Source organism: Hibiscus syriacus, unplaced genomic scaffold, assembly GCF_006381635.1.
Source record: "Hibiscus syriacus cultivar Baekdansim isolate YM2019G1 unplaced genomic scaffold, ASM638163v2 tig00110937_pilon, whole genome shotgun sequence".
NCBI classification, from domain to species: Eukaryota; Viridiplantae; Streptophyta; class Magnoliopsida; order Malvales; family Malvaceae; genus Hibiscus; species Hibiscus syriacus.
In genome coordinates this window covers 184,719-210,145 of record NW_024062922.1, presented here as the reverse complement: position 1 = coordinate 210,145, position 25,427 = coordinate 184,719, and the positions used below count along the sequence as shown (strand labels likewise).

The 25,427-nt window shown below is 35.3% G+C and overlaps 1 protein-coding gene, 1 non-coding gene and 2 pseudogenes across 2 annotated transcripts; 1 reads left to right on the top strand and 3 right to left on the bottom strand.

Annotated features, from left to right (window-relative positions):
* Positions 1-739: 739 nt before the first annotated feature.
* LOC120147320 (protein CHUP1, chloroplastic-like) lies at positions 740-4,237 on the bottom strand. Its single transcript, XM_039160720.1, has 6 exons — positions 2,931-4,237; positions 2,534-2,665; positions 2,252-2,433; positions 2,065-2,176; positions 1,477-1,611; positions 740-961 (listed from the first exon to the last, which is right to left on the bottom strand). Exons 1-6 carry the CDS (start codon positions 4,134-4,136, stop codon positions 869-871), a joined length of 1,860 nt encoding a protein of 619 aa, XP_039016651.1. The 5' UTR covers positions 4,137-4,237; the 3' UTR covers positions 740-868.
* Positions 4,238-14,626: 10,389 nt separating this feature from the next.
* TRNAL-AAG lies at positions 14,627-14,707 on the bottom strand. Its single transcript has one exon. It is a non-coding gene; the product is annotated as a tRNA-Leu (tRNA).
* A 6,920-nt stretch (positions 14,708-21,627) lies between these two features.
* Positions 21,628-22,728, top strand: LOC120147307 (annotated as a pseudogene).
* A 6-nt stretch (positions 22,729-22,734) lies between these two features.
* On the bottom strand, positions 22,735-25,302 carry LOC120147345 (annotated as a pseudogene).
* Positions 25,303-25,427: the final 125 nt, after the last annotated feature.

Genomic DNA, 25,427 nt, shown 5'->3' with positions numbered 1-25,427 from the left:
ATATATATATAATTTTTTAAATTAGGTTCAGACTGAATTTTTTTAGAGGATCAAGTCGGTAGTGCTTAAGATAAAAATACCCGATTTGAGATAATAGTGTAAATATCTTTTATATATTTAATAATAATTATAATAATATTTTTTTTATTTTTTCCAATTAAATCTTTATTTTATTGAATAAATATTATAAATAATATATATATATATATATATTTGTGTCGGGCGGATGCGAATTTTTTTCTCAAAAGCAAATTGAATTTCGGGATGTGTGGAACTTTTCCTAACTTGGATCAGGTAGTATTTTTTATTGAGGGAGTCTTTTCTCAAATTTAGTTGACCGAAAATCGGATTCAATCCGACCCATTTTCATCTCTAATATAATCTCCAACCAACTCAAGTGATTGACCCCGGTAAGCATCTAGCCTTAACCAAAAGAATTTATGTTTAGATTCAATTAAAGTTTCAATTATAGCTTTAAGATCCCCCACCAGAAATTCCGATTTCTGTCTATAATCAATTTCACATGCTAAAACATTAGTGTTAACACTTGGTTAAAAAATCTGTTGGTACACCAAATCTTTCAAAGTTTCCTTGAAAAGAAAAGTTGTTGGCTACACCTAACATCATTATTATTCCACAATTATGTTAAAGCCGGTTAGGTTTTGCAGTAAATTCAATAGCGCTATAGTGATTTAACAGTCTTTTAATCGTGACATTTCGCATCAGTTACGGACTTGAATGAATTGAATCGGTTGATCAATTATAGCAGCTGGCAATTGTATTCACAAACATGCATGGTTTTTTTTCTTTCTCTATTTACAATGAAAACTGGGATTCTGAAGCTGAGTCTGCTATCAGATATTAATTCCTATTGGCTTTGGTATTGAACATGGCACGTTCTGGCTTTGTCTCTCAGCTCTTGGAAAGCCTTCATCGTTTCCACGTCGAATCCTCCGGCGAACTGCCACAGACAAACAAGTGTTATCAAGGAAGAAAAATTGACATGATAAAATTACCCCAACGTTCATATGTTTAAAGGATTTTAACTTTTAACGTTTCAATTGTTAGTATGAATATCCTATATTTAAAGAAAAACGTCAGTTGACTAAGGGCAACACATGTTGCTCACGCGACATTTTCACATATACTTATTTGTTGATGTGACACATATCGTGTCATTCACAGTGATGATGTGACACGTATTACATCACAAAAGTAATGACACGACATGTGTTATATCAATAATTAAACACATGTGAAAATATTATGTTAACGATATGCGTTGACGGATAATTAATAATTTTTTTTAAGATGGGATATTTTGACAAAAAATTGAAATGTTAGAGATGAAAATAGTCAATAAAAGTAACATAGGTAAAAGTGATCATTTATGCAAATATTGCAGGGTAATTAAATCGCAAGAAATGAAGAGTGTTTTGTTTGAAGTTGTAGAAATGAATGAGAATTATTACGAACCTGATGCACACGGAATGCAAACCTAACACCTTGAACGATCAGATCCTTTTCTTCGGGTACACCCCCAACTGCTTCAAGCTCTGCAGACACTCGTCTCATGTACTTCATCGCTAATTTCACCGACGCTAGCTTCATCTGCATCAATTTATTGGCACATTTATGAGTTATCAAATGTAAATTCATCACCTTCACCGGTCCATATTTATTATAAAATACATAATGAGTCACAAGATTGAGAATCCAATTCTATTATGAATTCCACAGAGAAGCAAACAAGCAAATGGGTATTGTGTTCACGTGTAGGCATGCACGTTTCCGCATTGAAAATGAAGAGTAAAAACCTATCCGTCCTTTTGTCACCTACCAAAATACTACTCAAAATATAATGATATACATGGTAAAGTGGGTCCAAATAATACATTTTGCTTTCCCAATATCCAAAAGCTTAAAGATTAATTAAACGGGATGCCTAAATTCTATCGTTGGATAAGCATCGTGCTAATCTCAGGGTTAGCGTTCATTTGAAGATTATATCAATTAAGACTACTTTAAGACTGATTTTTCTACGACACGATCAAGCCTGTTTACCTGACATACAATTCCGGTTTCAAGCATCCAATCCGTAGGGATATGGAATCCTTTGAATCTGTTTGCAGCTGATTCTCTCATTCGGGATAGGTTGTAAACGCCATGCTCTAGCCTGCAGCCATTAACAAAATTAACAACAGGATACCAATAAATTGATGAAAATGCAGCACACAAAGAGTTGATATACTTTTCAAGTAAAGCCTGCATCTTCTTGAGAGCTGGGGCGCAGGGTTGCCGGGGATCATCACGGAACAACGATGCATCGGATTCTAGTTTCTTGATATCACAGTACCCGAACGCCGCCTCACGCAACGCATCTGACTTCTTCTCTGGCCAATCAAAATGTTTTAGCACTGCCCTTTCATCCACCTACAATCAAACAATGAAAATGCCGATTCAAGTATCGGATAGAGGTACGTGTCCGGAACAAGTATACTCATCAAATATGGATAACATAGCATAAATGTACCAAGTAGGAGAGCTCATCGTCCAGCCATTTAACAAAAGGAACAACATCTTCAATATCTGTAAATGCAGCATTCTCAACTTCTTTTATCAAAAACCTTATGAAATCTCCTTGTGTTTCCACATCTGTCCTTATCTGTTAGCTCAAAATTATAATTATCATTAAAAATATGATTTTAAATATCTACATGAAGCTAAGGGCAAATCTTGCAAATATGTACGTTATTATTTGAAATTCAAACTACTTTAATTGTCCCACATTGGGATGTAAATGCTGCCTTATCTACAAGAAATAAGCAATGAAGTCCTCATCGACTAGTCAGTTGTCACTGACACAAGGAACCAAGCTGTCACATTGGCATTATCGTAAATAAATAAAAACAGTAAAACTTGAAACTCACCGCCAGCAAGTAAGCCGACCGGTTCTCGATCTCCCCGATCATATCCCTTGAAATGGCGGTTGCCGGTAAAGCATCCGGCACGGTACAGCCACCGGCCTCTCTTTTGGAGTCCCTACGCATAAGCGAGTGATAGAACTCCACAACCTCCGGTACTCTCCTCACGTTTGTCGCAATTGTCCTCGTCCCCTTCCGAGGCGGCGGTGGAGGCGGCGGCGCAATTGCCTTTATAGGCAGAGGAGGCGGTGGAGGAGGTGCAACTAGCTTGACTGCTGCCACTTGTGCCGGAGGAGGTGGTGGTGGTGGTGGAGAAGTTTGCTTCTCTGTGGAATCATTGGATGATGAGGTTGAAGACGACGACGAAGGTCTGGGGGGTGGTTTGGGAACTCTAGGAACACGAGATCTGATGTTAACACTAGTCGACTCAACGAGTTCTTCCGAGTTAGACGCCGAGTGACCGCGTCTCTCTGATTCAAATTCCTCTGTGTTGAACTCCATGCTCTGAGCTTTCTCATTATTCAAAACACTAAAAACAATGGCGTTCGTACATTTACCGTTATGATTATATCTCTTCAAATTCTTAATCAGATTAGACTTGGCACCAACTTCCACTAACCCTTGAAACTGCTGCGAAGTCGAAATCAATTCGTCGCTCTCCGCCGTAATCTCCGCCTTACTATTACGATCAGAGCAAGACGACACCGTTTTCTTCAGCTCCGCTATCTCTTCCTCCATTTCCATCACTTTCTTCTCCCTCTCCACCTTTTCTTCTTCAATCTTTCCCTTCATCTCCTCCACCTCCGTTTTCAACACCTCGTTTCCTTTCCTCAACCTCTCGACCTCTTCCAAAGCTCGTTCCAACTCCGCATTTTTAACGACGATCTCATTTTCCAGGACGGGAACAATGGCCACCGATTCTTTCAAAAGCTTGTGCTCGAGAAGCTCGGTTTTGAGCCCGGACTCTCGTTCCCTCAACTCTTCCACCAAGCGGAGGAGCTCGGTGACATCGGGTGGACGAGGCTGGACTTGGGCGGAGGATCGAGGGAAATAAACACCAAACGAACGTGAGAAACCGGCTTTTTGGGAAGTGTTGGTGGTTTTGTTACCTGAACTTGGAGATGGAAATGGCGGTTTGGATGAAGTTTCATGCTTTGGGTTCGAAGATGATTTCTGCAAACCCATTGCTAATCTTACCTTACCAGCCACCATTGATCAGTTTCTCTTGACCTTTTCAATGGTTTTTGGCTTGGATTCTCTAACTTGTGATCTGTAAGAAAGACAAGGATACCAAACACACGTCCTTGTCTAGTTGGTTTTTAAGACAATAAAGCTTTAAACTTTGGAATTTGTAAAAACGGGGAGTAATTGAAAAAGAAGAGGAAGGAGACTTGAAAGAATAAGAGGAGGAGGGAAACAACTCTAAATTAAAGAACAACAAAAGGAAAAGGTACAAAAATGTATGAACGGCTTCTTTTTGCTGGATCTTGTTTGAAAGAGGGAAAATAACAACAACAAAAACAAAGCAAGTAATTTTTTTCAAAAAGATTTATTTAAAAACCATTTTATATTTGATATATTTATATTATATTTAAAATAATATATTTCAAAAACAAGGCAATTACGAAGGTGAAACCGTTTGAAGCCTCGTCTTCCTTTATGGGTGTCTGAAAATCAAACTAGTTTTGTTCCGGGGCCGTTCTATTGTTGACAATATTATAATTGTACAGGATGTCATTCATTCCATGAATAATAAAAAAGGTCGACAAGGGTGAATGGCAATCAAAATTGATTTAGAGAAGGCGTATGATCGCCTATAGTGGGATTTCATTGAAGATACTTTGATCGATTTGGGTCTTTCAACTGCTTTAATCAGTATTATTATGAGGTGTGTCTTGTCGGTGTGTACTCATATTTTATGGAATGTCAGTATGACTGAGACTTTCACTCCGTCTCGGGGCATTAGGCAGGGTGATCTGTTGTCCACATATCTGTTTGTGCTTTGTTTGGAAAGGCTTGCTCAGGCCATCCAAAAACAAACTGTTGATGGCAGTTGGCGCCCTTTCTGTACGTCTCGTTCTAGCCCTGGAATCTCCCACTTGTTGTTTGCGGATGACAATATCCTCTTTGCTGAAGCCTCTTCTGAGCAAGGGGAAGATATTCGCTTTGTACTTTATAGGTTTTGTTTAGCATCAGGACAGCTAGTGAATGTGGCGAAGACTACAATTTTCTTTTCTAGGAATGTGCCTTACGGATTATGTGATCAGATTAGTTCTGAGTTCGGTTATTCGGTGATGATTATTTGGGAAAGTATCTTGGTGTCCCTCTTTTGCATGGGCGTGTGACTACGGCTTCATATCACTATTTGGTTCAGATGGTTAGGGATAGATCGAGTGGTTGGAAAATGCGGACTCTTTCTTTCGTTGGAAGGGTGACGCTGGCGAAATCTGTATTAGCTGCGCTTCCCATTTATACTATGCAGTCGACGGTTATTCTGAGGCGAGTATGTAATGAAATTGAGCGACTTAATAAACGGTTTATTGGGGGTGGTTCTGAGAGTGGTGGTGGTGTCTATCTTGTCAAATGGAGCGATGTTTGTTAACCAATTAAACATGGTGGTTTGGGTTTTCGAAAATTGGAGAAACAAAATGATGCTCCTTTAATGAAGATTGCCTTTCATATCTTGACTAAAACGGATCATTTATGGGTACGTGTTTTCTTCGTTCTAAATATAAATGTTTAGAAGGAATTCATGTGTCTCTTAGAACTTCTAATTGTTTTAAGCTTTGGAGAGGTATGGCTGTTGTTTGGTTAGATGTGCGGCAGAATGTTAGTTGGTGCGTAGGGAATGGTCGCTCTGTGAGAATGCTGCCATGGAGGAGATGACCGAATGAAGTTTTTTATTGATTGTCAACTAATACTCTGCATTACACCAGCTTATATAATAGATGTGCCTTCAAGTTTACTCTACTTCTATAACAGATTCAAAACAGACTCCAACATTCATAACAACTTTAACAGCTCACTCACACACACAATGCTCATATTAGGAGCATATGCACACATTGCATATTCTAGAATACAATCGTGTATTCTAGATACTCTAATATTCTCCCTACTCTTTTCCTTCTCCTTGAGCAAATGAGAAAACCTATACTTTGGGTTGAAATTGCGCAAATGAAGATTTGGACAATGATTTAGTAAACCATTCGTTCTAGTTGAATCGGAAGTGCGATGCTTCTTTCCGTTCGATTTGAATCGGAAGTGCCGATGCTTCCTTCCGTTCGATTTAAATCGGAAGTGCCGATGCTTCTTTCCGTTCGATTTGAATCGGAAGTGCCGATGCTTCCTTCCGTTCGACTAGAAACGCGGACACAAATTGTATGATAGCTGAGACAGTGATGAAGTCTGGCCTAAATCCTTCCCCCAACATGCAATTTAAATGTCCCTGAAACTGAGCATCATATCCACACTCTGCAAATGCATCAAGAATAGAATTCCTTGAAACCAAGTCTCTCCAAGGAATCATCAGAAATGTCTGATATGCGGCTCTTATGTCATTGCATTATGCATAAAAACTAACAAGGGCATTTGACATCGGTGTAATTGCATATAAGCAAGAATGCTAAAGAATATACCCGTGGATCACTTTTCCAACCTGGAGATCCTTTAAGTGTGCACAGGCAGAAAGAACACTAACAAGAGTCGTAGAATTCGGTTCAAACATATTTGCAGAAATTAACTCCTGAAACAAATCCATTGGCACACATAAAAACTCATTCAGACATTTTGTCAAACAACTTACGAGCAGCAAATGCTCAACTTTAACTTGTCCCTTCTGTAATCCAGGACAAACCAAAACCAAGGACCTGGACCCCTGAGAGGCAGCGCAGAGTCCCTTTGGTTTCGCGATAATCTCAATCTGGTGCAAAACCTTCAAATCAGCAAAATTATAGACTAAATATCTTTTGTTCCAAAATGATTACGATTCGATATCTCCGGAGTCGAACTGATCTCACTTCAGAACGTAACGAAAGCTTTCCGATGCATTGATTCTGGTGGTCATCCCAGATCATAACTCTAGTCGGCGCACCGCCAACGATAGCCAAAATAATATACCGAAAAAACATCTCCACGACTCCAATATTGCTAGCTATAACGAACGGAAACCAGACCAAGCAAGAATGTAGAAGAACCTCATAACAATACATCAGAGGAAGTACTAGGCGTAGATGACTTAACATAACAGCGATGACAAAATATCTGAACACCGCAACGATGATAGCGGAAGGCATAGCTGTGAGCGAGACTCTGATCTCGTTCAGTAAACGATGACAGAATGAAGAATGGAAACAGCGGAAGAAAAAAAAATGACGTCAGGACGTTTGGCTCTGATACCAGGTGAGAATGTTGCCATGGAGGAGATGACCGAATGAAGTTTTTTATTGATTGTCAACTAATCCCAAAAGTAAGTTTGCTAATGATACCGTAGGTTGGAAACTTAAGGATGATTGTCGTTTTACTGTGAAATCGGCTTAGTTGGCCAGTCTAGTTCTACAGGAGAGAATATTTGGTCCATGCTTCATCATTTCCGGGGTCATCAAAAAATTAAAATGTTTTTATGGTTGGCTTGTCGGGATCGGGTTATGACCAATGCTGAACGGATGAGACGACATTTCACAGCGAACAGCCGGTGTCCGTTGTGTCTCGGTATGATTGAGGATTTGTATCACCTCCTCCGACTGTGTCCTTCTGCTCTTGCTGTTTGGAGTTCACTGGTTCGACGAGATCGGTTGCATGAATTTATCACGATGGAGTTAACGGCCTGGATAGCTATGAATCTTGAGAATGCTTCGGATTTTGTTGGTCTGGTAGCTGATTGGGACATGTTTTTTGGGTCAATAATATGGAATTTATGGCTTTATCGTAACTCGGTGGCTTTTGGTTACCCCTTGAAAGATTCTCGCTCAGTTTTGGAACCTATGGTTGCGGCTTTTGCTCGTGCATGGAGTATGCGTTCTCTCCATAATCGGACGCGGGTTCCGACTGGCATTGGGAATGATGGTGGAAGTTTAACACTGATGGAGCTCGTCGGCCTGACTCGGGCCAGGCGTCGTGTGGTGTTGTCCTCAGAAATGATGCGGGTGTCTGGCAGTTGGGGTTTTCAAAAAATATTGGTATATGTTCGGTCTTGGAGGCTGAATTGTGGGGGGTGTATTTGGGGCTGATTTCTGCTTGGGAGATGGCTGTTAGGAAGCTTCAGGTGGAAGTTGATAGTTTAGAGGCGTTGAAAGAGATTCCTGCCGCCGGAGATGGGTTTATTCGTTTGACGATTATTGCTTATATTATTGATTTGCTGCAGTGTAATTGGGCTGTAACGCTTCATCATGTGTCTGGACAAGGTAATCAGGTTGCGGATTGTATGACGAAATTGTTTCGTTCTGATGTTTCGAACTGCTTAAAGTTTGTTCCCCTCCAAGCGAGGTGCTGCCGTTTCTGCATGCTGATGCCAATGCTTCAGCTTAGTTAGTTTTGTTTCTTCTGTTACCAAAAAAAAATAGTAGTCATGTGTTTCATGACATTATTGTTACATTAGTAAAAAATAAAATTTCATCATGTCTCCTAACTATTATCTTCGTTTTAAATTGATCATTAAACTTTTAAATATTTTGATTTCATCATCAAATTATGACTCTCATTCTAAATTAATCCTTAAACTTTTGAACAGCCCAATTTCATCCTCAACTATGACCCTTATTTTAAATTGGTCCTCAAACTTTTGAATCTTCCAATTTCATCCAAATATATAATTAGTTTCAACCATAGTTTAACCTAATTTTTTTTAACATATAATAATATAGCTTGGCCTCACAATTTTATTAACAAGGGATGTGATTAGTTAGGGACTATTTAGAATGTAAGTCATAGTTTGGGGATGAATTTGAAATGTTTAAAATTTTGAGGATTAATTTAGAATGATCGTCATAGTTTAAAGATTAAATTGGAATGTTTAAAAGTTTAGAGACTAATTTAGAATGCGAATCAAAATTTATGGACACGTGATTCAATTAACTCGTAAAAAAATGGCATTCTACAAATTATTCCCCATATGTTCATATATTATTCATTTATTATATTTTTGAATAGTATGTGGTGATTATAAGATAATATTGGTTTATAATTTTTCTTAACGAATGATAACGTACACACACCTTATAAATACAATTGCTCGGACAGAAACTTAAGGGAGAACAACACTTTCGTGTTTGATTTGTTTCTTAACTTGTCTATAAATATATTTATAATATATATTAAATAAACAAGTATGTACAAAAAAAAAATAATGTATGTTTATTAAAACGAACAAGTTTGAATATATGTGTTGGATTCATTTATTAGTTTGTTTATATGCTCATTTATTTAAGATGATTTTTTTATAAAATATATTTAAAATATTTATGTTTATTTTGTTTCTAATATCATTATTAACATTTGTGTATGATTATTATATCTAAAAATAAGAAATATTTATGTACAATTTATTTTTTTATTGTTTATAAATTAATTCTTAATTATTTGCATACATGTCTAGTTATACATACATGAATATATTTGTAAATATATTTGTTTAGTGCTTACGAAGTTGTATACATTTTTGTCTAAAGTGTTAGTGAACAATAAACAAAATTGTTCGCGAATATTAAATATACGAACACAAAGATATATAATTATAAATAAATAAACATGAATATAATTTTTAAAATTTTAAACAAATACAAACAAACTTAAAAATAAATAATCGAACATGAACATAAATTTATTTGTTTGAATTTGTCTCACTTACGATCCTAATTATTATTGCTTGAATTATTCAACTTTATTATTTGAATAAAATCTCATAAACTAAAAATAAGTCCTTAAACTATGTTTTTTTTTGGCTTTAAGTCCATAAATTATTTTTAGTCAAAATAAAATTTTAAACTATTGTATACAACCACTTTAAGTATCTAAATTATTATTTGGTCAAAATGAGCCCCTAAACTATGCTCATTTTTTCTTTAAGTTCCTTTTTTTGTCAAAATAAGTACTTAATTTTGTATGATATGTCGACATCTTATTGATAAAAAACTTAAGTGAAAAAATGACATGATTTATAATTATATATGTAATAATTTAAGGACTTGTTTTGATAAAAAGTAAGTTAAGGACTTAAAAAAAGTCATAATATGGGGCTTATATTTACTTTAAGCCTTAGTATTATAAATAACAATGGTTACTAAATTCAAACTCAATCTATATCTCTTAATAAGTTTCTAAATCATGGCAAATGTGACATCCTCTATTATAATTAAATCCTATAAATTTAAGGATATATAATTTTAAAAGTTTTATATATGATTTAGACCTTTAATTATAGATTTTTTCTATCTGAATTTTCCACATTTTCACACTTAAATATCATTTATGTCCTCATTGGTTGAAAAATTGTTAACAAGGATGTGACGCATCCTTATTGAATACCAAAAATGGTTTAAATGTTAAAATAGGAAAATATGTATAATTCGTAAGTCAAATAGTAAATTAAGGCATTTACAAATATTTTTTTATAAAATACTTTATTATAATAATTTAAGATTATGATGGATTAATTTGTATTAAAAAAAGATTTCGACTAATTAATTGTGATGACAATAATTGTGGACCATTTTGCTTTCCTCATAAAGCCTTGTCCGTATCAAAATAAAATGTTTGGGCTCTTTCTTCTGTTTGCATGTAATTGAATTCAAGTGTAAAGGGAAATGTTTTTTTCTAAAGGTCTTTAATTTGAGTAGTCGTATCCGTAAGATATGTATGCATTATTAATAAGCTAAAAAAATCTTAAATAGATATTATTGTTCGACTATTGTTGACCATTGTTTGAGATGTAATTAGTTTCAAAACATTCACCTTTTATCTTTATTCTTCTAAGTTTGATTTTCCTTGAAATTAACATAACTCATATCAACGCTTTGATTTTATCTTGATCTAATTTGTAATCCCCCGCCGTCTGATTAATTTGGAATTGTTGTATATTACTTTCTCCTCCTTAACCTTTCCACCATTAAAATTTGAAAGAAAAAAAGTCTGACATCGTTGAATTAAAAGGAGTCCAAAAATGTGGGTTCAAGAGGAAGGTTTCTTTTCTTTTCTGTAATTTTTTTGGGGTTGCATAAATTTACCAAAAAGAAATTAAACAATGTTAACGACTTAACAAATTAGTGACTTAAAAGAGCGAAATTATGAAGTTTAGTTATAAATTTGAAAAGTTGGAAAGTTGCCAAAAATATAAATACATTGAATGTTGGATGACTAAAATGTAGTTTACCCTAAAAATTATTTGCGTTATTAGTATATAAATTTGAAGTTACATAAATACCAAAAATTACAATTGTGATCGATTATCACATAGAATATAGGGTAAAGTGCACAAATGGTCCATTGATGATAGGATGTTGTTTATCGAGTCTCTGACTATTAAAAGTTATAAAATGGTCACGTGACTATTCATATGTCTCAAACTCGTCATTTTCTATTAAAAAATCGATGATCGTTTGAACTGGATGTTAACCTACCGACTTATAGATATATGATAAAATCAAAACCTTCTCTTTGCTCGACTCTTTTAGCATTTCCATTTCAGTAATTATCATGGTGTTACTTTTGGTAATGATTTTCCCTTTGTGGGAATCACTTTAAACCAAACATAAAAATAGAATTCTGAAAAAAAATTATAACACTTGATAATAATGTTTTCCACAAACCAAACGTCCCTGATTGATTTGAGTTTGAATCTTAAGATACGTTCAAAGCTATAACCTTCTTGGTTTAAAGAAAAATGGGATGAGGGTCACCTAGCCATAACTTAGCTTAGCATATATGAAAGATGTATACATTGACTCCCTCACCAAGTTGGGAAATTTTTCGCAATCATCGTAGTCACGCTCTAGGCCAAGAACATAACACGTAAAATAGGCAACAATCATAGTTGTAGACATTCATGGTTATTGTTATAATCATCAGAACGATTAACGAAAAACAAATATGATTTAAAAAAAAAGACATCAAGATTTACGTGAAAAACACAAAAGAAAAAAATAATAGGAATAGGTAGAGGGAAAAAATCATTAAGTAAAAAAAAGTACAAAATTCCTTACAATCTCACAAAAATCTATTCTCTACTTTTATCAGTCTTGATTGTAACTTCATGGCCTGATACAAAATGAAATCGGATCATAACTCTAATGGTTATTATTCTTATTACAAGGAAGTGGTAAAGAAAAACAAGACCAACGAAAATCAGTACGTGAGAAGCGACGGATCCATTATACAAATTTAGGAAAGCATGAGTCAGGAAAGTAACAATGTGGTCCTCCTTTGAACCGCCTCGAGAGCTCAAATCGATCATGAGATTATTTGTGCTCTTCCTTCACCAAAGCTCTCTGCAAATTCACATGCAGATGCCAACGAAGCAAGAGTTAATGCAAATCCCAGCAAAGGCTATGGGGGCTCCCCCATATCCAACTGTTTTAACATTGACGTTTCGTCCTTCAATAATGAATTAGGGTTTCGGTTTGCCTTTTTTGTTAGCGAGTCGTGGGCCAACTTGTCACATGCTTATGAATCTATAGCTGACACACCAAGTTTTCCTTGAGAATATATGTCTATAGACAATGATCATATTCAATACTAATTGCCCTCCCACTTAAAGAAGAGTAATTAGATTTCTCCAATAAGGTTCTTGTTCAACTTTTAGTTGTTATGCTTCCTCTATATTTCTTCCATTAGTCGCATCTCCACTGCGACTCCTCTGTCAATCAAAGCCTTTATAAGAATTCCTTCGTTTATTGAACTCTCCGAAGGCTCCTTCTTTGATTGAATCCTCCGAAGGTTCATATCTTTCAATCTACAATAACCTTTTGATATGACTTTTGGTATATCCATGTGATCTGTTGAGTCAAATCTACTATCAAACGATCATATCTCTTCAACTTACATCATATGAGAAATCATAATGACTCTAGACCTAACACTAACACCAAGGATATTATAAAACCCTTATACAAGACTGAGAGAAGGGTTTCTTATTTTGTGATTTCTTCTTCTCTTCCTCTATGGGACAAATGATATAACCTATCATCTAAAAATCAGACAACCATTGTAAAATGGTTAATTACATCTTTCGTTTCAAACCAAAAAAGATAATTCGTATGTTCGCTACAACCCACGTTACTCCATCAACAATAGTCAATTTGTTTTGTCCTTTATTTATCTTTCTTAGTACAAGTTCACATAATTTGCAAGGACGGCTAGTGTAATGAAGTACGTTCAACAGCTTCCCTGCCAGAACACATAATTCACAATAATGGAATTCAAATTTCCCATTGTTGCAATGAAGACAGTTTTATGTTCATTCCACACCTTAAGACATATGGTACCGCAGATAGAAGGTTAAGTTACTCTTCATCGGAATTGTCGTCAAGTTAATTTGTCTTTGGTGGACTTGTAGACCCATGCTCCGTTATAACACAGCTACCGATGCAAAAGGACATATGGTTTCCACTTCAATGCATTTTGCATAGGTCGACACCATGCTACCATCTCTTAGGTCTTAGCCTCTTAGGCAGCTATATATGTAAACAATAACTTTTTATTGCAGTCTATATAATTCATGAAAGACGGTATTGATAAATGATAATCTTATACCTGAGATTGTAGGTTCATCCTCCATTGGGGAATGATCTAAATGAGATACAATAGAAAGGTTGCCAATCCATGCTTCAATGAAGTAAGAACACAGAAGTAAGCATCGAAATACTCCCTAAAAGTGAAGACAAACAAAATACAAATAAATCACTCATGGACGCACGATCACCGCACATTGTCCTAAAAGCAAAATCGTGAACAATAAAACGTACAAACAAAACAATTCAATTCTTCCGCAGGCAAGCAATAACCAGAATCATGCGGGTTTCTATCGGATGAATGAGATGGATGCAACCATAGAAGAGCTAGCTCAATTTTAAGACGGATTACCGATTTGTTTTATTGAAAAATTGAAATTTTAATTATTTTATATATGTGTTGAAATATAATTATATGCCAATATAAAATTTCAAAATAATTAATATGGTTCAAAAACTTAATTCAATAAATATATAGAAAATGCAGTCCATGTGTCCTAGATACATTTGAAATTTAGTCAATCAACTTTAAAGCAAGAATCGAGTTCATTCATTTTTTTTCTTTTTTATAGCGTAAACTACATTGATGTTCACTAAATTTTTAGGTCACTTTTACTTTGGTCGTCGAACTTTCAAAAACTTGTATCACAATCATTATATTTTCAATTCATTTTCATTACATTCACGGTTGTTAACTATATTGACGTGACATGTTAAAATCTTCTTCTAAAATCATTCAAAAGTTTCAAATTGACAGTCACCTCCAAAGGTAAAGTTTCTAATAAATGAAGCAATCTTTGATCAATAGCAATGATGAAGATACTTTGTTTGGATAAAAGATTAACATAATTCTATATTAAACTAATCTAACATTGACAATGAAATATAAAAAAAATTCAGCTTTTACATCAAATGACAACAAAAAGGAGGAGAGCCTAGGACCAAAAGATAAATTTGGCTAGTTTTCAGAAAATGTTGCAATGTTGAGGGTGGGATTTGAACCCACGCCCTTTCGGACCAGAACCTTAATCTGGCGCCTTAGACCAACTCGGCCATCTCAACTACATTGTTAGATGTTTTGTTTTATGCTTTAGATATTTTTTGACTGGATTTTGATGAGCACCAACGAAAAGGAAAAAGGTTCCTGATCCAATTAATATGTATGTTTTTTGAATATAGACGAAAAAAACTGAAGCTATACTAACTCTACGACATTTTGTACGTCTCCCAGGCGGAGATCATTTTGCAGCAATGTGTATATTTTGGCAGGAGGTTGGTTGAACACACGAGTTCCATCCGTCAGGTCCCAGGCCGTTTTCGCCATTCCATTCGCTACTGTATTTCTCTTCCGAGGGACATAGTGAAATATTAAATTCCAGTCTCGCGATAAGAGATTGATTATATGCGAAATTATTGACGATACTCTTTCCATGTTCTCTCTTTGTTCAAGCAAGGTCCACGCCTCTTTCCTATTCGTTTCAACGATAAGTTTCCTCATTCCTACCTCCCATGCAACAGCCAGCCCTTCGTGGATCCTCCAGAGCTCCGCTTCTAACACCGAGCAGTAGCTGAGTGATCGTGCAAAACCCATAAGCCACTCTCTGTTGGCATCACGTATAACTCCCCCACATGTCGCAACCCCGAAATTCGACTTTCGAGCTCCGTCCGTATTAAGCTTACTCCACCCTACCTCTGATGGCTCAAATCCTATTGGATCTCCATCTCTATCTTCCCGGGCAATGTTTCTATCTGCATGCAGTTCATAGGCATAATTTGGCCTCCAACACAAACGTGCTGCTTCTAGCCAACACACTTTCTGTCCCTATAAAGTATGGTTCAAAAATCATTTTGTTCCTACGGTTCCATGAACACCATAGTATTGATCCAAATAGTATCTCCCAATTCTCACCAGAAATTGGAAAGTAGTTTCGTTACCGTAAATTCCGCTCAATCCAATCAGTTAAATTTACTCTAAAGAATTCACCAACTCTCTCTGGTTTGATCAAACTCGTCCACACCGAATGGGCGACCATACATTCTTGAAAGGCAAGCGACATTGACTCCGTGGTTGCGCCACATCCGTTACAGCTGCCATCGTCAGTCAAGTGTTGACGAAGTCTCTCCTAATTTGTCAAAAGTTGGACCCTACAGATTAACCAAAGCAAGGTCTTGAACTCTTGATTCTAGGTAATCCTTTGTATCGGGATATCACGTTCCAAAAAGATGCAGTAATGTCGTCAACGTTGATATGCACTTGAGACTGTGAACCTTGTGCTCTTTTCCCACTTCCAGCTGATCTTGTATTCCCCACAATTTTCTGACGGTGGTTTAGTAGCCGCAAGGCTTAGCAGTGCTTCCTCTGGGAGCTTGTTTTGTAATAAATTCCATCTCCATTCGCCATCCTCTGTTACCATGGAGTTAACTGGAGTGGCTGTAGTGTGAGTACTCCCACCCCCTAGTCGTAATTCCTACAAGGGACCTAAATCAGCAAGCCAATTATCAGTCCAAAAATCCACCCTTTGACTGTCTCCCACCATACGTCCAGACCAAGCCTTTGCAGACCTCCTTCCAAACTGTGGTGATTCTACGCCACAAGCGAGAACAACCTCTTTTCACAATTGTCTTCGGGATAATTTCTTTAATTTTATATTTTTCGCAGAACACTCGTGCTCAAAGCTGGTCGTTCCATTTGACAATGTTGATGCCTCGTTTATCTTCGATATGTCCCCCAAATAAAATTTCGAATTAAGAGTCCTATTTCATCACAGATGCCCTTTGGGAGATAGCACGTTTGCATCGCATAAGTTGGTAATGCCGTCAATGTAAAACCCAAAAATTTGGTTAGTGACCAAATGAATAAATTGAAAGTTTGGTCACTAAAGTATAAACTTTGGAAAGTTTAGTGCTCAAATTATAATTTTAAATAGTTGTATAACCTGGTCCAGTAAATGAATAGTTTACCCCCAAGATTGATGTTTTCATGGGTTTTAGATTTTTCGTACGGAGTTTGTGTTAAAAATTATAAAGTGTGAAAGTTCAAGAAAAATTCAAATAATCAGATCGAATTGAAAATTCAGGAAATCTTGCTAGATGATAAAGCAAGGGAAACAAATGTCTTTTCCATGCTTTAAAATTATATTATTTAATGTGGACCATTGGATTTAAGTTGATTTTCATATTAAATCTTAGACATTAGATTAAAAAGGACAAGATTGTAATTTTAGAACTTTACAAGGGTAAAGTAATAAAATACTAAATTTATGGATTAATTTCAGCCCTTGGATGATAAATTTGATATGTGACATGATTAGGATCATTAGATTTTAAGGTCATAATAGTCATTTTGGACTAAAATGAATTTTAAATTCATTTATATTATAAAAATCACAAAAGGACTAAAAAAAATTAAAGTGCAAGATTTTTTCCCTTCAACTTTTGTTGCTGCCGTGAGTCCTTTGTAAAACCTAGGTAAGTTCCAAATTTAATTTTTAAGTATTTTGATTTGGATTTAAGGTTAAGACATAAATCCAATTTTGTTCTCCATTGAATTCGCTTTCATTTGGTACCATTTTTTTATGTTGTTCATGCTTATAACCTTAAATTTATGAAAATGGTGGATGAAGGGATGATGAAATTTGAGGTTTCAAGGCTTGAAAATGATGATATAGGTGTTTTGATGTTGATTTTATGCTTCAAATGATGAAAAATATATTAGTTTTCCTTTAAGGATCAATTTGGAAAAGATGAAAAGTTAAGAGGTTGATGTTTTGAATTAATTTTTATGTTAGATATGATGAGAATATTATGTTTGGAGAAGATGAAAAGTTAAGAGGTTGAATCTTAATAGTTACCAAAACAACACTTTAGGAAAAGTTTGGGAATTATATTCAAAGCTTGAATTTGATGAAAGCTAGAGTAGAAAATTATAATACATGTTTAAATTTTTTGTTTGGTTCTTGAAAACACCTTGGAAGGTGATGGATTATATTAGGACATATAAGTTTCTTAAGAAAAAAATTATAGGAAAAATCAAGTGACTTATTTATGATATTTGTAGTCTTTCAAGGATTAATTTGATGATTAAATTATTGAATTTAGACTTGAAATGTGAAATTTTTATGAATAGTCCTTAAAGCCTAAAAGAGAAAAATAAGGGCTTAAGGTGAAATTGTGATTTTAAAGATGAATTCAAGTAAGTTAAGGTGGAAATGAAGTGTACGAAACATTGTAATTACAATGTTGTATTGGAATGAATATTATAATTTTTCCTACACTATACGTGCATGGGTTAGATGGATTCTAACATGTGCTTTTGATTATTTGTGTTATATGTTTGATGTATTTATAGATATAAATCAAAATAGAGATCTAACTAGCAACAAAGGAAAGGAAAAAGATCGAGATTAAAGCTTAGTGAGGCTTATATTTTGACTTATATAAAAAGTGTCAAGGTGAGTGCAATGCATAGATAACATGATACATGAATGTTTTATAAATCATTAGAAAGACTTGCAATGAGTCTACGTACCTTATTTATATTAACATGATATTTATGTGGTAAATCATATATTTGACATGCTCTAAATACGTCAAAAGTTGATATAAAATGCATTGATCACTAGTTTATTTATGATGTTATATCTTAATTGTTATTTTGGGTATGAACTGCCCAATGTTGAATTATGTTGATATACAATACCATGAATGAAATAAATATAGACTATATGCCCAAGTAGGTCATTGAGGGACAGTGGTATAGTTGGCATGCCATCGAGTCCAGCAGCAGGCCGCATATTTAATTTACCACTATAGTGTATATAAAGGACACTTAGTGCATATGGTGTACACGATCTTATGTGTATTAGCGCTTCAGTATATATATTTGACTCGTGTACCCAGGGCTCTCATAGACTTATATTTGGGCTATGGTTTATTGGTTAATAAATTATAAACAGATGATCAAGCTTAAGAGCTTATGAAATAAATGGCAATTATATTGGTACGAAATTATATACATTGTTTATTTCATGTTAATATGTGTAAAATGAAATATAAGCAGATGATTAAACTTATGAGCTTATGGAATAAATGACAAGTATATTGGTAAGAAATTATATACATTGTTTATTTCATGTTAATATGTGTAACATGAAGATAATACATGTAAAGTGATCATGATGCATTGAGTATTGTTATTTCTTTATATATACAATGTATTGCATTGATTATTAATATTATCTAAGTATATACTTAGTATGTGATGATTTTCACATAGGGAAAAAACAGAAAATTAGAGTAAGGAGTATCAAACATGACACTCAATCTGATGTAGTTTAAATTTCTAGTTGGCATGTATACGATAATAATAGTTGATTTCTACTAGTTTAGATATAAATGGTAATAAATTATAAGTTAGTCATGTTGGTAATAATGGATAATGATTAAAAATAAACAATGAATAGTTTATATTAGTATTTTTAATTGTTAAATGAATTGCAAGTTTAATAATATGGTAAACAATAGAATAAAATGGAGTCAATGATTAAGGTTGAAAATAGACAGTTTTTAAGCAGCTATTAGTTATGTACTGCTAAGTTGCTACATGAAAATAGATTTAGTTTGGTTAATTAAAAACTAGAATTGATGTTACTTGATAAATCGATAAATGATTTAAACTTAAATGTTATAAAATCAGTTTATGATATTTTGACTCGTGTTTGGGAATTAAATACGGATAAGGGTATTACAATTGATGTGGATTTGGCCATCACAATAAGGCCGACCAAAGAAAGAGATTTAGTTTTCTATCCTGATAGTCTATCTCTAACTCTCTGAACCAGATCATTATAGGTTGCAAAAATTACTCGTTTGTGTAACAAAGGTACACATGGTCTTTATTTTGACACTCTCTCTATATTCTCTTTTATCGCTTTATCGTTGACATTATCAACCAACCGTCGCTCAACACTAATTGTAACTCTCCCTAAAATTAGAAGGAATAAACCATCAACGACCTATATAACTACCTTGTTTACCTCAACAAAATAAAAGAGAATAGAATGAATAAATTAAATGAATCTTCAAATTTTAAATTATAAGAATAAAAGTAGTAAATTTTAAATGTTTGAAGAGACAAGGACTAAAAGATGAATTGAACCAATTTTAGATAATGTAACAATGTTGAGAGTGGGATTTGAACCTAGGCCTTTTCGGTCCAGAATCTCAGTCTGGTCCTTGCCTTATACAAACTCAGCCATCTCAGCGACATTGATAGAAGTTGAATTTTGTTTTTCTTATTTCGTTTTGGCTGGATTTTGATGAGCACCAAATGGAAAAAGGTTCCTGACCCAATTAATATGTATTTTATCTGAACAATACTTCAGATAAAGGCTTGCCTTAATAAATTAAAAGTTGATTTTGCGGGGGAACTAAGAATAATGAAGTATAATTAGTTCAGATAAAGGTTCCTGACCCAATGAAATGGAAAAGCTTGCCTTCCTTTCCCAGGGAAACTATTTTCTAAGTTGATTTTTGCTTCCTTCCGCAGCCACTATAGTCTATAGGAAACTTTAAAAGTATAATTGGTACCGATACCTTCATCCAGTGTTGATACGATACAAATATAGTAGTGATACTAATCCACTGTACTGATATCTTTTTAGGATTCTAAGATTTGGATCTCTGTAATGAGTTAACACAGACACGAACACGGATCGAATGAATAATGACACATATGTATGAGTTTTGTCTTCTATTATTCAATGAGAGTAAACTCAAAAAAAATTATTGAAATGTATGAAGAATCTAATATTTAATTAATGTGAGATATGCTTCATTGCATTATCTACAACCACTTGTTTGACATACATATATGCTAATTTTGTATGTTACTCGTTCAACGTCAGGGTTTTCTATGTAGTCCAGCAGGGAGGAGGGACTCGTCGTGTCACGGCGGCGGAGGAGGATTGCAGAAGAGGAGGAGAAGTAGTACTCGATATAATGATGGATTAGAAGGTGGTGGAGGTGGCCTGCGTGGGATAAGGAAAAAGAAGGGATCATTTGTGAAGGTGGTGTCACGATAAATGTTGCATTCCTTCACCTACTTGCATTACTTCAAGTCTGCAATGCGTTGCATCAATGTAAAAGGATTTTAGCCATTTGAAAATTCCTAAGAATGATTGTACTTTAGTAGCAGTCATTATTCATAGTTTAGATTGATAATTTTATACAAAGAATTTTCAGAGTATAAGCACATAATATTATATCTTTGATGTAGGTTGATATCTTTAGAAAATTAATTATCCCGTTTAATTTTATCTCTTGAAAAGTGAAATGTAGATAAAGAAAAACAAATTGCATAACCTTTTGTCATCATGCCTTGTTGAGAACCTGACAATAATAAATCTCTAATATGTTCATTGTAGACTTCTAATGCACTGACAATTAATTCCATGAGTTCCTTTTGTACCTTCCATCGTATAATACAAATAAAAGAATATTATTATTGCTGTAAAAGATGAATACCCAATACATGCGTATATAACTGCATGCACATTCAACAACTCTAACAACTCAGCTAACAGAATGATAACAGCTCAACAACCCAATCACTCATCCGCTTAGCTGACACCACATGTATTCTGTAACTCTAATACATCGTAAAAGCTTTTCCAGCCTATAGATGGTGAAGTAATCAAGAACTGAGGTAGCAAATGGGATTGTATCTTGAAAACATCAGCAGAATAAACAAGAAATGTAAACATAAACGTAAGAATATTATTGATATTACAGTTTCTTTATGTACAAAACAATTAGAATCATGGCATTACACTGCTCCACTTGATAGTCAAAAAACAGCATCAAATTTATATGTTTTCTTAGGAGCATCATATGATATCACAGTGAGCTCACCATCTTTTATAGATTTGAAGTGTAACACCTTAAATTTCTGAATCAACATACAAGGATTTACTCGGGAGATTATGGACCGAGAGGAATTGGTAATTAGAATTGTTGAAACAAATGTGGGCCGAATTGGATGTAATTTGAGCCCGATCGGTCGCATACGGCTTGTCAAAACCAGCATGAATTGCACATTGGAGTCCGTAAATTACCTCGAGGATCCCGACATGAATTCGGTTGAACATCACGTTCCTGATCCGAGCCAGGAAGAAACGATGATCAATCCTTGTACTTTACAATTAACGGTGTTCAAATGTGGTGGGTTTGTTCTTGGGGCGGCTATACAAAATTCCTTATGTGATGGGCTTGGTGCCACTCAGTTTTTCTGTATGGCTGCTGATATAGCACGTGGGGTGAACCGGCTGAAATTTCAACACGGTTTAGGACCGAGCCACCCTGTTAGGTCCAAGGAACCCTACGAAAGTCGAAGCCATGGTTCGTGAGTTCCTAAGCTTGAACAAAGGTTTCAATCCTTACAAACAGGACATCGGACATGTCGTGAAGAAGTATTTTTATGTGGAAGCTGAATGCTATTTTACTTTCTATAGCTGAAACATAAATGGATGTTCATTGCTCATGCGAACACGGTGAAATCCTCAAAGATTCAAGGTGATGAGATGGTGAAGTTTTCATATTTAATGAATATCCACAGAGTGGTAAAGCCAGCATTCCCGGCAGGCTATTGGGGAAACGGCTGCGTTGCAATGTACGCTAACGTCAGTGCCAAGGACCTAATCGAGCAGCCTTTGTGGAAAATGGCAGAGCTTATAAAGAAGAGCAAAAGCAATGCGAGTGATGAACTCGTGCGTTTTTTCATCGACTTACAATAACTGCACAACGAAAACGGCATCACAGCCGGAAAAGGGGTGAGTGGTTCACTGATTGGAAACATTTGGGACATTCGGCAGTGGATTTCGGGTGGGGAGGTCCGGTATCGGTGTTGCCACTTTCAACCCATTTCCTTTGTAGTATGGAGCCATGCTTTTTCCTGCCTTACACTTCATCAAATAATACAGGAAAGAACAAAGGGTTTAAAGTGTTGTTTAGCTTGAGAGAGTGCCATGACTGATTTTAGGGAAGGGATGGAGAAATTTAGCAGGAAAGAATTCAGCAAACTGTGAGCCGTTCCTTGAACGAACAAATCTTATTTAGAATTTCATCATGATTTAACTAATTACATTTCAAGATGACATTGATGCGTAGAATCTTTGATTGAATTGTTTTTCTTACAATGCATAGTTGGTTATTTGTCCACAAGTCCAGGAAGCTTGAACTTGGGACTCTGTTCCAAGAAAGCCGGCGGTCGCCGGTAAACCACCGAAGCAGCTCTTATCAAAATTCCAGCAGTTAAACCCCATATCAAATACCTCTTATTCTCGATTTCATAATCAAAGAAGTGAAGAAGATACTTCTCTCCCATCCATTCTCTCTCTTCCACGCTTCGATTTTCGTCCTGAACAGAGCAAATCGTATATGGTTTTAAAAAGCATAAAAGCAAGTATTCGAGTTCGAGTTGAGACAAAACCTTAATGAACATTTCCAGCGGAGCATCGAACACCGCATCCACTTCCGCAGGATTCGGAGTAGGCTTAAAATGCCTTTCTGTCATGAAGTATGCCCATAACAGGAACTACTCTTAGGAGATGCTGCATAGAAAGCCAATAATTTGTAACTATATTCAACAACAATTATACAAGTTGGAAGACATTCAACACTAGTTGAAACAGAACATTATGTAAAAAATGACCTTTTGGATCAATGGCACAGTTGTCGTTATATTATCATTCATATACAGAGCCAGTATCTACCATGATACACAGTTTAAGACATCGACACCCATCACAATACCCTCCAACAAGAAAATAATCTCAAACTTCCAACAAATATTGCTATAGATAAATAGAACAGAAAACGTCATGGTCGTCCAAAATTCCAAATGATAACCGATTCGAATCAAACTAATACAATTTACCGAGTAGATGAACGGAAGATGAAGATACTGCAAAAGCCTAGAAGAAATATTTCAATACCTTAGACAAAAATGGTTCAAGAACAGTTATAACATTCACAAGTGAAGGGTCCAACCCAATCTCTTCTTTAGCCTCCCTAGTAGCTGTATCACCATCATCTTTGTCCCCCTCATCTGATTTCCCACCAGGCAATGAAACTTCCCCTGCAACAACACACCGAAGACACTACACCTAGTTCACAATTGGTGGTCACACAGAGGAAAATAAAAAGAGAAACCAAAATCACAACCTTATACATGTCAACTCGTAGGCTTAACTGAACCTAAAGCACATAATTTAAGTGAAGTGAAATACCCAAGCTCTCTTAGGAAACCAAAATATAACATCATCCCATATATATATATGGGTTAAGATCGACTTACACAGTGAAATTTTTTAATTTTACATATATTTAAAGACCGTTGGATGAGTGGAAATAGAAGGCTTAGATTAACCCTTTGTTTTTTTTCAGTGAATGTCTTCTCATTTTTTACTGTTAATCTAAGTCGTCTATCATCACTCATTCAATGGTCCTAAAGTTGTATAAAACTAAAAAGTTTTACACTGTAATCGGGATGGACGGAGGGGCGATCGCCTCTAAAAATTTCAAAGTACTATATATATTTTATATATTCTCTTTGTATTTTTTATTAAAAATCTGTTTTCATCCCGTGAAATTTTTTAAGTTCAACCCATAACATAAAATTCTACTTCCATCCCTGTGTAATTGGTGTAATTGGATTCTATCCCTACATATGTGTGTGTGTGTTCTTCTTTCCCTTTCACAAAACCATCTAATTATAATTCAATCAAGGACACAACATCGTGATTTCACTTGCTCCTAGATAACATCAGTCAGTGCCTAACATTCAAAAAGGAAAACGTACAGCCATAAGCTTTCTATATGTAGAAAACTAATGATAATTAAGAGAATGCTTCCTGTTCTTTGGCTTGAATTTTCTTACTAACCAAACAAGGGGCACTTTAAAAAACAATCACCAGAGTCACTGGATAATGAAAGTAGTCAAATTTCAACATTCGAATCCTAACAAAGAATAAATTACTTCAGCTCCATGCATAACTTTCGATTAAATATGATCATTCCCTTCAGAAGAAAATTAAAAATTCCATTCCTCATAATTTTTCCATCAACCAATCAAAACCTGATGTATCCCAATTGAGCAAACGATTCGATTCATTTAACCATTAAACTTCCGATCTTTAACCAGACAAAAGAGGAGGAAACTAACCCGAATGACTAGATAATCTGGAAGACCTTTTGGTCAATATGACACGCAAATCCCCAGCATCCCCTTCAAAGAGACAGATCAAAACAGCGGCTCTTTTGAACCTGAACTTATCCGAGTTTTGAGCGAGTCGGGTAGCGGATTCCTGAAAACCCACTTGGTAAACGACTTTCCCCGCGGCCTCGTCGATGGTTGGCTCGTCGTCATCCCAGGAACAGGGGGGAGACTTGTAATGAAGCAGCTGCAGCGCTAACGCCAAGAGTCTCTTTGATGGTGAAGCCGTGACGTTTACAAATGGCGGAGAAGGTAAAGGTAATCGCTTTAGAAGTGGGAAGATCATGAAGCCAGGTTTTGCATGGTACAAATTAGTATAAAGTTCAATTTGTTCCCCCCAAAAAAAGGAAATTTCTTAATTGAGACCGGCGCTCATTTCCATGGAAGAAGAGAAATGTAGGATTTGTATTGCAATGTAACACGTGTCTCAAGCATAATATCTCTATTCAATCTTCCATCACCATGACCTGATCAAACACAAATCATCTCAACACATTTGCGAACGTTTAT